Source organism: Gavialis gangeticus, unplaced genomic scaffold (assembly GCF_001723915.1).
Source record: "Gavialis gangeticus isolate Ggan-Ray unplaced genomic scaffold, GavGan_comp1, whole genome shotgun sequence".
NCBI lineage: Eukaryota > Metazoa > Chordata > Crocodylia > Gavialidae > Gavialis > Gavialis gangeticus.
Genome location: NW_017729025.1, coordinates 77,761,893 through 77,776,536, shown reverse-complemented (window position 1 = coordinate 77,776,536; position 14,644 = coordinate 77,761,893). Strand labels below are relative to the sequence as shown.

Below are 14,644 nucleotides of genomic sequence, written 5' to 3'. Positions count from 1 at the left end.
GGCTGTTAGTGGCTGGTACAATAAGGAGACACCTCCTCTAACTGCTTAACTTTAACCAAGGAATAAGGGGAAAGCACTTGGGATCCTAGAAATGGTACTGGAACTAGGTTAATGGTATGGAAAGGGGGCTGAATACAGCATTTATCTCCATCTGTTCCCACTGGAATGGGTTATAAAAGGGAGAACAACCTGAACTGCATGAGTCATAATTGAATATTTGCAAGATGTGGTAATAATTGCTGCTTAGTTAAACCATGGATAAGAGACAGACATTTCATTATAATGACTAGGAATAATGACACACCATATCTTTGGACTATTTTGACCTTTTTTGCTAAGTTTGTTGTGTTGTTTTTTTTTTAAAAGTATATATAATTTAGCAAATCAGGGTATATTCCAATAGTTGAAGATCAAAGCAAAAAAATATATAAGTAATACTATGCTAGCCCCCTAGCATATTAGTAAAGCTTCTAGTTTCTCTTTAAGTGGAAAAAATACATGTGGTTTTGTATGTGGTGATGTGCCACACCATCTGCACCCCTCTTTTCAAAATCCTAGATCCACCCATGGATACAGTTATTACTTTCAGAATGAATCATATCATGTTTGATGGACTGCTAGTACAAGAGTGCTTAAACTAGTAGGAGCCAGTCTTTTTGGCAGGTATGACACACATTAGCTCTGCACCTTCCCCAAGTGCCACATTGATCCCTTTCCTCTACTCAGTCTGTTGTTCTGCTTTCTGCTCCCTAGGCTGTGTTTTCTGCCCAGTCGCCTGCTCTGCCTTCTAATTCTTGTCCTATCTACTGCTGTGCTGCCTGTTCCTTCCCTGAGCTGCTGGGTGCCACACAGAGAGGCTGCCCGTGCTACTTGTGGCACTTCTGCTGCAGGCTGGCCACCCCTGGCTTAAACCATTTTAAGAACTCTATTATAAGCAGCTGAAATGCCATATACAACTAGACAGGCTCATGAGAGACCAAGATCTTTTTACTCCTGGAAATGGAAATACCTTGAATGATGGCCAGTAGGATTACAATAACAAAGAAGAAAAACGTGATGTCAAAGACAATTCGATACATTTCATAAGGATCACCAGCAGGATCTTCAATTTCATCCCCAATGCCACCACCAGCTCTCACACCCACGTACATATGGAACAAGTAACACTGAAAAGGAGACAGAAGTAGTTAGCTATAATAGTGTGAAAAGGAGCAAAAGCTGTGTTAAAAGAAACAGTATTTGAAATAACCAGTCCTTAATAACATATTTTTTCTAGTTTTTACCCACGTAATTAGGTGCATACTTAAGTAGGTGTATACTACAGAACAACAAACCAGGGAAAGGAAATTGATCTAGAATTTGCCTGAGAACTGACAGAGGCAGGCCACACATGCGCAAGACATGGTCATCATGGGCAACTTCAATTATCCAGACATCTCCTGGCAGGAACACTCAGCCAGGTCAGATCGGTTGTATTCCTTCCTGACCTGTGTCAAAGTGCTTTTCCTGGCTCAGGAGGTGCATGGGCCAACCAGAGGTAACACTCTGTTGGACTTGATCCTGACCAAAGGAGACAACCTGGTGACTGACTTAAATATAGAGGTCAGTCTGGGCGACAGTGACCATGAAACCATCTTGCTCACTGTCCATTGTAAGGCAGACAAATCTGATAACTGGGTTAAAGACAGGCTTCAAAAATGCAAATTTCAACAAGCTCAGGTCACTAGTGAGGGAAATGCTGCAAGACCGGGGACTGAAGGTGAAAGCTATGCATGAGGAGTTCCTTAAGGAGATGATCCTTGAAGCACAAAGGAAGTCCATTCCCATGCAGAGAAAAGGTAGCAGAAGGGCTGGGAAGCTTTGTTGGCCAAAAAGGGAAATCACAGTCCTCTTAAGAAGAAAGAATGAGGCTTATAAACAAAGGAAGCTCAGGGCAGGCCCCAAGGAGGACTATTCCATGGCTGCCCGCACTTGTAGGGAACAGATTAGAAAGACCAAAGCAGTGAGTGAATTTATGGTTTCATAGTTTCGTAGTTTCTAGGGTCAGAAGGGACCTGAGCAGATCATCGAGTCCGACCCCCTGCCATGGCAGGAAAGGGTACTGGGGTCAAACAACCCCAGCAAGGTGTACATCTAGACTCCTTTTAAAGACTCCCAGGGTAGGAGCCAGCACCACTTCTCTTGGAAGTTGGTTCCAGATCCTAGCCACCCTGACCGTGAAGTAGCGCCTCCTGATATCTAGCTTAAATCTACCCTCTGGCAGCTTGTGACCGTTATTCCTGGTCACTCCTGGTAGTGCTTGGGGGAACAGGGACTTCCCCAGTGCCTGCTGGTCCCCCCTGACTAGTTTGTAACAGGCCACTAGATCCCCCCTCAGCCTTCTCTTGTGGAGGCTGAACAGGTTCAGATCCCGTAGCCTCTCCTCGTAGGGCCTGCCCTGCTGCCCCCTGATCATGTGAGTGGCCTTCTGGACCATCTCCATGTTGTCCACATCCCTCTTGAAGTGCGGCTTCATCACGGTCAGGTATTGCTTTACCAACCTCATCTTTTATGAACAGGTAACTCGCAACCTTGACAAGAGAGAGGGGGTTGACATTGTATACCTAGACTTCCAAAAAAGCTTTTGATCTGGTACCCGACGATGTCCTCACAAGAAAATTGGAGAATTATGGTCTTAACTCCGAGATAGCCAGGTAGGTGGGAAACTGGCTTGTGGGGTAGGACCCAGAGAGTCCTAATGAATGGATCTGTGTCATCCTGGCAAGAAGTGGGCAGCAGTTTCCCACAGGGATCGGTGCTTGGTTCAGTACTTTTCAACATCTTCATCAGTGATCTGGGTGTGGGGGTGAAGAGCTCACTGGCTAAGTTCATGGACAACACCAATTATCAGGGACCGTGGTCACACTTGAAGGTGGGTTACAGATACAGGCAGACCTACACAGGCTAGCAAGTTGGGCAGATTGGAACCCGATGAAGTTCAACATTGAAAAATGTAAAGTGCTCCACCTGGAAACGAATAACCCCCTGCACACCTACAGGCTTGGTGGTGCTAAACTGACCAGCACCACAAATGAAAGGGACCTGGGGGTAATAATAGACTACGGTATGAACATGAGCCAGCAGTGCAACGCTGTAGCCAGTAGGACAAATAATACACTGGCATGCATCAATCAATGCATCTCCAGGAAAACCAAGGAAGTGATGCTTCTGATCTACTCAGTACTGGTGAGACTGCAGCTGAAGTACTGCACCCAGTTCTGGGCACCACACTTTGACAAGGACATGGACAAGCTTGAGAGAGTCCGAAGAAGAGCCACCTGTATGCTCAGAGACTTGCGTGGCAAGCCATATGAGCAAAGGCTGAGGGACCTGGGACTCTTCAGCCTGAAAAAGAGAAGGCTGAGGGGGGACTTGGTACATTAGAGAAGTACATCAAAGGCTCATTGAACAACTGTTCACTAGGCACCCTTGGGGAAAACCAGGAGTAATGGTCACACTCCTGGAAGACCATTTCAGACTCAACATTAGGAAAAACCTATTCATACTCAGGGTGTCCAGACTGTGGAATAAGCCCCTTCCAGAAGTGGTGCAATCACCCGCCATGGAAATCTTCAAGAGGAGACTAGACAGTCTCCTTGCTGGTGTCACCTGACCCCAAGTTATCTTTCCTGCTTGGTGCAGGGGGATGGACCTGATGATCTTCTGAGGTCCCTTCCAGCCTTACAATCTATAGATCTATGAATTATAATGGTGTTTCTATATTTATTTTATGTTCTATGGGTGCCTATACATGTCCAGTGAGGCTGCTCTGCACTGTAAGTATGCTTCAGCATGGAGCATACTTGATTCATTGAGTTGCTGGAGCATGGTAATTACCATGCTCCAGCAGACACCAGCATATCAGCATCCACATTCTGAAAATCGTGCCGAGGGTGCTTTAACTAAAGCTTGTCTGATGAGCATTAATTAAAGCACCTCCCCATACACACTCCTAGCACACGTATATAAACACCCTCTATTTCTAAAATAATTTGATCCCACCTCAGAACAGAAGAACAGCATGTGAAAGACAATGTTACAAAGAAAAATACACTTGGGTATCTTGAATGATAGTCACATCCATATTTAGAGTTAATTTTTAGGGAAATTCATACTGAAATAAAATGGCTTATTGGAGAATTGTATCAAATTTAATTAAGCACATTTGTTTTCCAGCTCAGTGTGTTCCACAAACATAAGACCATTTAAAGTGCATTTGTCTTAGAACCATTTGTGTACATGTCATTTACTACATTTACTAGTGTTCTAGTGCTAAGCTCACTGTATGCTGCCAGTCTGCAAATCATTACTGTTTAAGAGCTTTCTAATTTTCTGAGCAATTAGATAACATTGTTTATATCTGTATCCTTTATCTTTTATTTGCATCTAGGCAATATTAGTAAGAAACACAAAAATAAAGGAGACAGATTATTAAATTATACCAGAGCACATGCGCTTGCAGCAGCTCAAATAGAAGCGGTGCAAATTTGAGTTGGGGCTTTTTGCCTCAGCACATGTGCCTGAACATGTACTTTGGTGTGGGACAAACTGTGCCACTCGGGGCAAAATAACCCTGCCTTGCTCCTCATCGATCTGCAGCCAGGGGGAGCTAGAGCCTGGGGCCAGCACCTGTGCTGTCCCCAGCAGTATAAAAAGCTGCCTGAACTGGCACCATCCATACAAAAAGCTGGCAAGTAGCTCAGGACTACTCACTCTCAGGAGCTTCTGGGGACCGGCCAATTGGTATCTAGGGACACTACCCCTTATGCCAGCTGGACTGTTGAAGCAGCCCTGAGAGCTCCCTGCACCTACTGCAGCAGTGGGGGCTGTTGCCTAGCTGTGACTTGCTGCGCACCTGCCAGACCCAGATGGGGACTTCATGGCCAGTAGAGGCATCTGCCCCTCTGGGCCAAATGCCAGTGGGCTGTGACTGCAGTGTCGGTCTTTGTGTGGCACTCTTGCCATGTGTGCCCCTGCCCGGCCATCTGGGCAGCTATCACCCAGAAAATGTTTCCAGTGTGGTGGCCTGCTTTGAACTGTCAAAGCATGTCCTCCTGGCCCCAGCTGGCCAGGAGGTCAGCCACCTCCAGCTGGGTCCAAGGTGCTAGCTCTGAGCAGGCTCCTCTGCCTGGGTCCTGCCACTTGCCTCCCTAGCAGGAATTCTGGTGTTCCCTATTTGAAAACTGACAAATCCCAGATAAAACAATCCCAAAGTCACTCTGTAAAATACCCTAAAATCCATTTTCCTCCACAATTAAAAAAAAAAGACCACTAGAGAGAGAGAGAGAGAGTGAGAGACAGCGATCAGTTGGGCAATGTTTTATTGATATATCTACAGGGTTAAAGTAGTTTGGAAGGCTACCATCTCTATCATCATAATAAAATTAATTCTAAATATCTATATGTTTTGCTGTTTGTCTTTGGTTTTCTTACCATAGAGTAGTTGGAGCTCCCCCTGCCCCCTTCACTAACCAGGACATGGGGACAGCTGCCCCTGAAGCCACAGCTCCTGCCAGCAGGTCTCATCCCATCTGGCTGCTGGGCATATAGGATGTGTGCTGGGGGGATGTGGGATTTGCAGAAGGGGGGTGGGAAGGAGGGTGGTGGGCTGTGGGTGGATTGTGGGGGGGCTGCTCAGGAGAGGTGGGTCCCCTGCCCCCTACAGAGTGCAGCCCCCCTGCACAGCTCACAGACTTCCCCCCACAGGGGTTTCAGCCCGTCCAACAGGGGCCACATGGCCCCTGCAGGGACTACTGCCCCCCCCTTGCAGGGCCCACATGTCCCACCCCTGCTTGCTCCCCCAGGCCCTGGATTGCTGCCCCACCTGGCTCCATGCCTTTCCGGCTTCTTCAGCCCCCTCAATGGCTGCCCCACCCAGCCCCACCCCTGCTTGTACCCCCAGACCCTCTATGGCTGCCCTGCCCAGCCCCACCCCCTACCTGCCCAGACCCCACAATGGCTACGCCACCCCCAGCCTGCTCCCCCAGGCCTCCCAATGGCAGATGGGGGATGGGGCTGGGCTGGGCAGCCATCGGGGGGCTCTGGGAGCAGGTGGATGGTGGAGCCAGACGAGGCGGTGATCGGGGATCTGGGGAGCAGGTGGGGCCAGCGGAGGTCCCCCCATGATTCCCCCCCCCCCAACTCCCTACTTACCAGCAGGAGCCTGGGTCCAGTTCCCTGTACGGGCAGGCAGTGCACTTCAGCACTGGGGTGAGGGCCAGCCAGAGAGATACTTTGGCTGGCTACCAGAACATCTCTGTGCAGGACCAAGCCTCTGGTTGCCTCAGGACATGGTCTGGGACTGTGCCCTGTCCTGCTTTTTCCCCCCACATTTTTTTTGACCCCTGGATATCCAGGGGTCTAATTTTGCCCCTGCGCTGCAAATTTGCAGTGTGGGGAACATTTTTTCATTCCCGCATGTGCCCCTTGCAGCTTCTCAAAGGGCTTTGAGATACTGCAAGACTCACGTGTGCACTCATGTGGGTGTTCCCATTGTGTTTTGATGACTTCTAGGTCTTGGAATATTTTCAACATCCAGATTCCTATTTCATTTCTTTTTTTACTACAGGTAATATTAGATCTGTTTTCTTACTTCGTTGTGTGATTTGATGAAGGCTGCAGAAGTTCCCACTTTACAGTAATGCTCTCTGTGCCCAATTCTTAAACACAGGAGTCTTTATAGAAAATTCAAGTGATAAATCTAGAACTACAAGCCATCACTGAGTCATGTTACAATGAACAGTCCCATGACTTAGTTCTACTGTGCTACCTTATTCACCTCTGTAAATCAGTTTTCTTACATTTTAAGTCTCTTTGACCACACAATCAATGTCAAAGATATACTCAAGAAAGCCCTGGCCCTGTTGTTTATTCACAAAACAGCATTTCAGTCTAAATATTTGTTCTTAATGACAAATGCTTTAATAAAAAGAAATAAGCACTGTGATAAATCTGATCTTGCATAAGAGAACGTCAAATACAGGTCTCTACTGCTCAGGAAAGATGCAGCTACAGATAAAAATGTTAAGTCTGAATTATTTTAGCTCATTGGGCAGAACTATTTAAAACGTAATATGCTTTACTAACTTTTAATTATCCCAGCTACTTCGATATGTATGACTGGTAAGTGAGCTTTATGTCAGGTGAGACCTTTATATTCAGCCCACAAAGGGACCGATTAAAACTGTTGTATGGAATAGCATTCATACTTCCTGTCACTCACACATCTGACTTGCTCTGAATATTTTATACAGAGGTCATGAAAAAGAAGAATACAGTTAAGAATAATACATACACTGCATCTCAGTTTTGGGGTCTTTTGTTCTGCAGACAATAGATGCCAGAGGTGATGCAGGCTGAATATGATTGGTGCATTTCCCCTATGCCTGTGCCATTCACTACTACTATAGTGGCCTAATTTTAATTAATTGTCGTTTTAAGTGATATACTGTATAAAATTTAATTGTGGAATTTTCCTTGTACAATGAATAAATCAAGTTGCCTTCACACCACAGTAAATATTTTTGGGGTACATGCCACATGTATCTCATATAGCCTGTATATTTATAGGCCAATAGGTGAAGAGTAGGAAAGCAGCAGCAACATCTGCTTATTACCCACAAATGTTTATCTTCCCAGGCTTTCTAAGTCACAAGCATTTTGAAGCTGGGACCTGCTCAGTCAGAAGGTGGCCACCAGAAAGGACAAATAAAGACACAGAGTTTTTGGCTTGGCCAAGCTGGGGCAGACACAAAGTCTAGAATTCTTAAAAATAAACTTTTGTTCTGGCTTTATTTAGTGCCTTTTTGTATACTATTCACATCGGGCTTGAAAACTCAGGTTGTAAAAGTGCCAGTGATAATTTAGTTACCGTCATCATGTCATCACACTTCATGTCTGGCTCATCTTCATCTTCACTTTTGTTGTAGAACTTGCGGAAGAAGTTGAATGCCACAACCGTGTAAAGGTACACTACTACAGCCAAGAGCCCTACAGTCAGCACCAGCTATGTATAAAAAAAAAAGAAAGTTTTAATCAAAATCTGAAAGTGTGACATGTTTCAGTGTCAGTCACTGAGTACTGATGAACTACATAAAGTCATGAAATCCTTTGCGTTCCCTAAAATACTGGAAGTGGATGATGATATTCCTTTTCTTTTTCAATAAGGATTAAAGGTGGCAGTTTTGATACTGCTTTTTTCATTCTGCTGCTCAGATCAATTCACTGCTTCATAGGTTCAGATTCTACAACAGAATAAAACAGTTTAAATCTATACTTTGATACCTGATTTGAGATCGCCTACCCTGAGACTGCAACAGAGTAAGCTTGACACTGGTGTGATTGCCAGCCCCAGGACCACACAGAAGTGTCAATGGGCACCTGGGGAATCCCAAAGGGGAAAGCTCATGCAGGCTTCCCTGGGACTTCAGCTGTCTGGGCTGACTACACTCTCCCACCACAAACCTAACTCATCTCTGCTTCAATAAAGTGGCATAAATTGATACCAGCTATGTCATGGCCCCAAATTTTAGGCTTTTGTGGCATGACAAGAGCATTGATCTGTGTTTAATTTATAGCCTTGGTGCTGCCATAAAATATTTTATGGTGACACAAAGGCAATGTCTTTGTACCACAGAGATGTAATAAGTGAGTTTCTCTCTTTTGTTATAGAACTCTTTAGAAGAACAGCATTCCAGGTTTCAAATTTTTGCTCTTAAGCAAACCTTCCTTGTTTTGCATGAAAACTTAGTACATAATGAATCAGTCATATGTTTGTTACTCATTGGCCCTGGATTTTAGGAGCTGTCATTCAGTAATGCTGTTACTGAAGGGAATCTACATGTGTGCATATATACAATTAGGAAAAATTAGAAATCATGGTAGAATGGATTTTCATATTAAAAAGAAACATATAAATAAACATTTTTGTGGCTAAGTTAGCAATTCATGTGGATCAGTGTGTATACTTTTAACGTGTATGTCTGTAGTTGAAAACCTGCCATTGTCTTCCAGTGTTCATATCTGTGTTGATTAAGAACAGTGATAACATTAGCAGTATTAATCTTTGCTTGTCAGGAAAGCTAGTCCTGGCAAGTTTATTGAAAAATTGCAACCTTGAATTGAAGTGGCTTCATTAGTACATTCAGCCTTTGAGTTTCCACAGTGGGAAAAAGTATAAATCATGAAATTCAAATATTAAATAAGTAAAACAACCAAGTGTAGCCAGCCTGACAAAAATTGAGAGGATCATCTTTGGGCCTGAAGTACCAAGACAGCACTAAGTGTCATGCATTAGCAACCTCCTTTGCTTGACAAAGGAAGAGGCCACAACTGGATGTCTTTTACTGAGAAAATGGATCACGTGAACGCAGAGTCTTCTTGGGAGAAAGATAAAAGGAGGCTGGAATTACAGGGTACTGATATAAGAGTTCCTTTGGAAGGGGAGCAGCTTACTATGCAACATTCCTGACACCTATTGGAAAAAAAACTACATGAAGATGTTAGGGGACATTTGGAGAGCGGAGTAAGCATCAGTATGAAAGTTCTCTCTTAGACTCCTCCCCTGAAAGAATCACAGAAGTAGCCTTCTACTGTAGGACTATCCCTTGACATACATGTTAGTATCTGTCACAGCCTAAATGCAAATCCAAGACATGAGGAAGAAGCTACACGTGCTGCAGTTGCTGCTTAAAAATCTCATTTTCTGAAGCTTGACATATATGGTTGGCTGTGGGTTTAAAGTGGTGATTTGAAGGATTCTTTTGGTTCATGACTGTCTGCAAATAGTGGGGACTGGATCTAATGGTCAAGAGGCCCAGACAAATCCTATACTCCTGCGCTGTCAGACTGGTCTCATAGTTTGTTTTATGCAACTGATATTTTGTAGCAACAAAGATAATGGTTTTAGTTTTCTTTCATTTACAAGCTTGGTCTTAAAACATCAGTCATTTGTTGCACCTTTATGTCGACCCAAATGACTTGTGGTAGTTAGACACACCAGTATTTTTTTTAAAGGGCAGCAATAAGTTTGAAAATACAACTATGGCACCTGTACTGCTGCAGTGGGAATTTGGAAACAAAATTTCTTTACAGTGATGGCACTGTTACTCATGGCACTGCTATCCATTTAGACCAGGGCTGTCCAAATAGATAGTATTCTATGTCTGCCTTTATCTCTTGGGCCCCCCACACTTGCCTCCCACAACTTTGGATGCTGCTCCCACCAGCCATTGACAGTTCCTTCCATTGCCTGCTCCTAGCATCCTCCCTATGCTGCTGCAGCTTCCTCTAGCTTCTGCTTCTTGCTGGTGCCTTTGGGGGTGGCAAAGCCTGTGGTTCATGGCCGCAGGTGATTAGAAGTAGGACAGCCCCAATTTAGACCATAAATACATATATAACATTAACTTACACCAGTGTTTTAGCCCTATTTTTTCCTAGAATATTTGTACACTGGATTTGAGAAAGTTATTCCAGTGTAAGTCTGTGTACCACGTGACCACTCTTTTTTGCTTGTGCACCAAGGTGGATTATACAAATGTATCACGTGTCCAGGCTCTCAGATTTTGTATACAGTACTCACCTGTTTGCCATTATGAGTTACAGAAGACAGAATGGTTCTCAGTGTCTTGAAACCCATAGCAATATCCAGCAAGTGAGCAGCAAAGAAGAAGTTGTTGTAATGGCCGAGGATTGACATTGTTGTGTACCATGCTAAATATAAGAAGGACTGCAGAGAATATGAAAAATTACAGAATACTATCAGATGCTAATTCACTTAGCTGAATACTTCACTCACTCACGCTATGAACTGTAGGCAGTAATTTAATGGTTTGAGCTTTTGAATCACAATCTGAATTTAGCATCTATATATTATTTACACAAAAGGACTTTTCAGTCTTATTCTCTTTCTCTAGCACACACATCACTCATATTATTTAAATGTTTCACCAGTCATGTACATGACGTCTTCAATATTTACTTTATATCTTTCATCTGATTATGATTTTCACAACAGATTTGCTAATATCAGAACTTCATCACTTAAAACTATCCTGTTTATCTAGAGCTGGAGAGCCTGCTATGTAGTAATCTGAATCTCAGTTGTAATATGTGAACAGTAGCTCACACGTGCAAGTGCAACATGCAGGTGTCAAGGAAAGAGAATGCACTGTGTTGCTCTTAAACCACTTCTGTTTTACTCAGACCAGGTCCATGGGGGACACTCTGACAAGATGAACTGACTAAAGATGTGAAATCAATGCATATTATGTACTGTGAAATAAGACCACTTTACTCCTCAATGAGAGCATCCATACAAGGGTTTTAATGTGTTTTAACTTGTGTACATTGACTTTACACCTGTAGTTGATTCACCTTAACTTTCGTCAGTAGACCCTCATTTACCAGTCAGACTTTTAAAGCAATTTTTCACATTTAGAGGGGACTGTGAGGGTTAAGAGAAGGTCCTAAAGGAGGCCACATTAAACACTGACCCCTACAGGTAGAATTTGCAGTTTTAAGATGGAACAAGTTTTCACAGACACTACTTATGCTGTAGCTGCTCAAAAATGCAGGATTTAGGTCTCTAAGGCTATCACCTGGACAATTTTTTTCAACCCCAATAACAACTTTAATCCAAAACCCAAAACAGATTACAAATATTTTAAGTGCCTTATTCCTTGTAATAGATTTCAACTATTATAGATTTCAACAATTATTGTTAATTAAGTTACACGATTTGATATTATAATTGTAATACCTTCTGCATATTAGCCTATGGCATTAATGGTAAATAGTCTATCACAAAATTTAACTTAAAGGTGTTGAACTAAGTATAAAGACAGATCAAACACTTTTATATTAACTGCATTAGTACATTGCTAGTAAATTATTGGCAAATGTTAATTTTTGCAGTTTCTTTGGTCATCTATGTTTATTTCACCAAAATATAATGGCTGCCTCATAGTTTTCTACAATGCCATTTACTCTTATTTCTATGTATTCTGTTTCTATTTGTTAAAAAGGCATCCAGAGCTCTGGGCACAGAATGTATCTTTGAACTTAAAATAAATGAAAATGTCTTTTTTCCAGGCTTCCATACTTACATTGTCAGTGAAAACAACACCAAGCTTCCAAATATGGTATTTTGTATCAATAGAGCTTAACCTATGAAGCAGAATTTTTTGAAACATAAATGTCAAGGTTAATTAAGTATTTAATGACTTCCTTCCTTACGTTTAGCCATCTAAACACACCTGCATATGTATAGCTAATTTAACAATTTTCTTCAGAAAAAGTAACTGCTGAGTAAGGCTTCTGGAATTCTATTTGCATGTATTTTCCTTAGGTGATGATATGCATTAGACTTATTTTATGCCTGTTCCTTGGGGAGAGGGATCTACTTTAGAGAGTATTCTGAGAATTCTTTCCAGTCACATACTATGGTCACCAGAGCACTCTTCCTTGCCATTTGGTATTAGATACTAACTAGATAATAGCAAGAGTTGCTCAGTCAAAAATGTACTGCTGCCAAAAAGGTTTCTGGTTATTTCAGTTCCTAATATTTGATACTTTCATAGTAATTTTACAACATATATAAACCTGCTTTTAGTTTACTTCCTCTCTAGAAAGAAGCATTCTCTGTGGGGCTTTTCCATACTGTGAAAAGTAAAACTATATGCTCAGCATATCCAAATTGTTCGTGTCTTTGATAATACAGCTAACACAACCGATTATCTAAAGTGTTCTAAGAACGGCTACTTTTTTTTTTGGCTCTCCAAATATCATACCATGACACAAGAGATGCCTCATCTGGTTCAGTCTCTTCCAGTGGACTAAAGTCCAGGGCATTTTTGTCCAAACCCAAGAGCTCTGCAATACGGTCTGCTCCATATAAGTCACCATACTTGTTAATAACCTACAAGGGGAAATTAGACACTTCTGATCAGAGTAGGACACTGGTGTCATCCATTTCACTTTGAAGCAACATTTGGCAGAAATTTAAAACCTGTCTTCCAGGTTAGCACAGACAGAAAAATGAGAATTCAGAGGAAGAGAGAAAAAGCATTAAAAAAATGAAAACTAGAAGCATAAAAGGCTATTATCTGAAAGCTTCTGTATAATTTAAAGTCATTTAAGCTGGCATGTTTTTCTTTTTTTAGGAGGATGAGGGGGCTTTGTATCCTAAAGATGACAATGGCTGTAAATTGGAACTTCATGGCTGATTGACAGCATAGAGTTATTTAGAATGTATGAGTCTAGGAATTAAGCCAAAGCATTCTCCTTTCTCCCTCCTCCCCCACCCATATCGCAACCGACTGTTCCCAGCAGGATTTACCATAACAATGAGATCCATGAAACAAAATGCAACTTTCAAATGTTTGTATACTTATAGATATACAAATACAGCTATTCAAATTAACTAAACAGTATATTGGTCTTATATTAGCTATAATTATTTTCTAGGAAGCCTACCTTCCGTTTTACAAATTTGTCCCAATAATTGTTAGGAAAGGACCTGCAAAGACAAGGAGAAGGTTTTCCTAAGTTAATTAATCCATTAATAGAGACAAAAAAACCCTGTAAATTCATGATCACAGTAATATGTTTTTACCCATTTTTTTTAAGGCACTGCTTAAGCTTTGACCACAACTCTTTTTCTGGTCAGTGTCATTTCAAGAAGAGTCTGGCCCACGTGAACTATGATTCACTATAAGACCAACACCTTCTATTTTTCCCATTATCCAGAAGTATCCATGATTGAAAGATGAAGAATCGATTGCTAATTGTTTGCAGGTAATGCTCGTTGTTACACAATATTGGTAAGGCTGTAATAATAAACCCACACAACATTATGCAATCCAGCCATAAATCACAAGTTCTTTTTAGCCTGAAGTCCAACATGCAACACAAATGAATTTTGCATTCTGCAGCTAAAGAAATTTCTCAGTGCAGATCATTCTTTCAGTATCCTTTCAGCATGTTAACCTTCAGCATATAGTAGACTTGGATCAGGTAGGCGTACTTGCAGCACTAATGGCATGGACCACTCTCCACCAGATGACTCTTTACACTACCCTTTAGTAATGCCATATGCCATTGCCTGCTGTCTCCAAAGCTTGGTTCCTTTCAAGTAAAAACAAACAAAAAACAATTTGCAAAAGTATGGAGCTATAACTGTTATGTTACAGAAAACTCCAAAAAACCCAAAAAACCTAGTTAGGTCCCTAGATAATTCTCCTAAAATCTCCTCTGACACAGAATCTTGGCTCTCTTAGTTCCCCTGCTACCTCCTTGAAATTACAGAATTTTAACAATGAGAGAGACTGTAACAGGCATTAGAAAATATTAGAAGCTTGATCTGTAACAGATGATAAGATCTTCAAAGCAATGCCTTTTATTTCATTATCTCTATTGAAAGAATTCTTTAGATGAAATATTTTATTGGACCAACTATTTAACTGGAACAGATGTTAGATAAGCTTTCAGGTACAAAGTGCCCTTCCTCAGCTCTGAGCACAGATCTGTGTATCTGAAAACCTGTCTGACTTCTCCCCAAGCTATACTGTTGGTCCAATAAAAGATAACAAAAAAAAAAAAAAAAAAA

At 42.0% G+C, this 14,644-nt stretch overlaps 1 protein-coding gene across 1 annotated transcript in view; it reads right to left on the bottom strand.

Moving 5' to 3' along the window:
* Positions 1-14,644, bottom strand: part of RYR3 (ryanodine receptor 3) — a 666,405-nt gene that overhangs the window by 21,127 nt on the left and 630,634 nt on the right. The window contains exons 94-99 of the mRNA XM_019518966.1: positions 13,513-13,555; positions 12,828-12,955; positions 12,144-12,204; positions 10,619-10,765; positions 7,910-8,044; positions 1,010-1,166 (exon numbers count right to left, since the gene is read on the bottom strand). Coding sequence (XP_019374511.1) covers positions 1,010-1,166; positions 7,910-8,044; positions 10,619-10,765; positions 12,144-12,204; positions 12,828-12,955; positions 13,513-13,555 — 671 coding nt within the window. The remainder of the gene's footprint in view (positions 1-1,009; positions 1,167-7,909; positions 8,045-10,618; positions 10,766-12,143; positions 12,205-12,827; positions 12,956-13,512; positions 13,556-14,644) is intronic.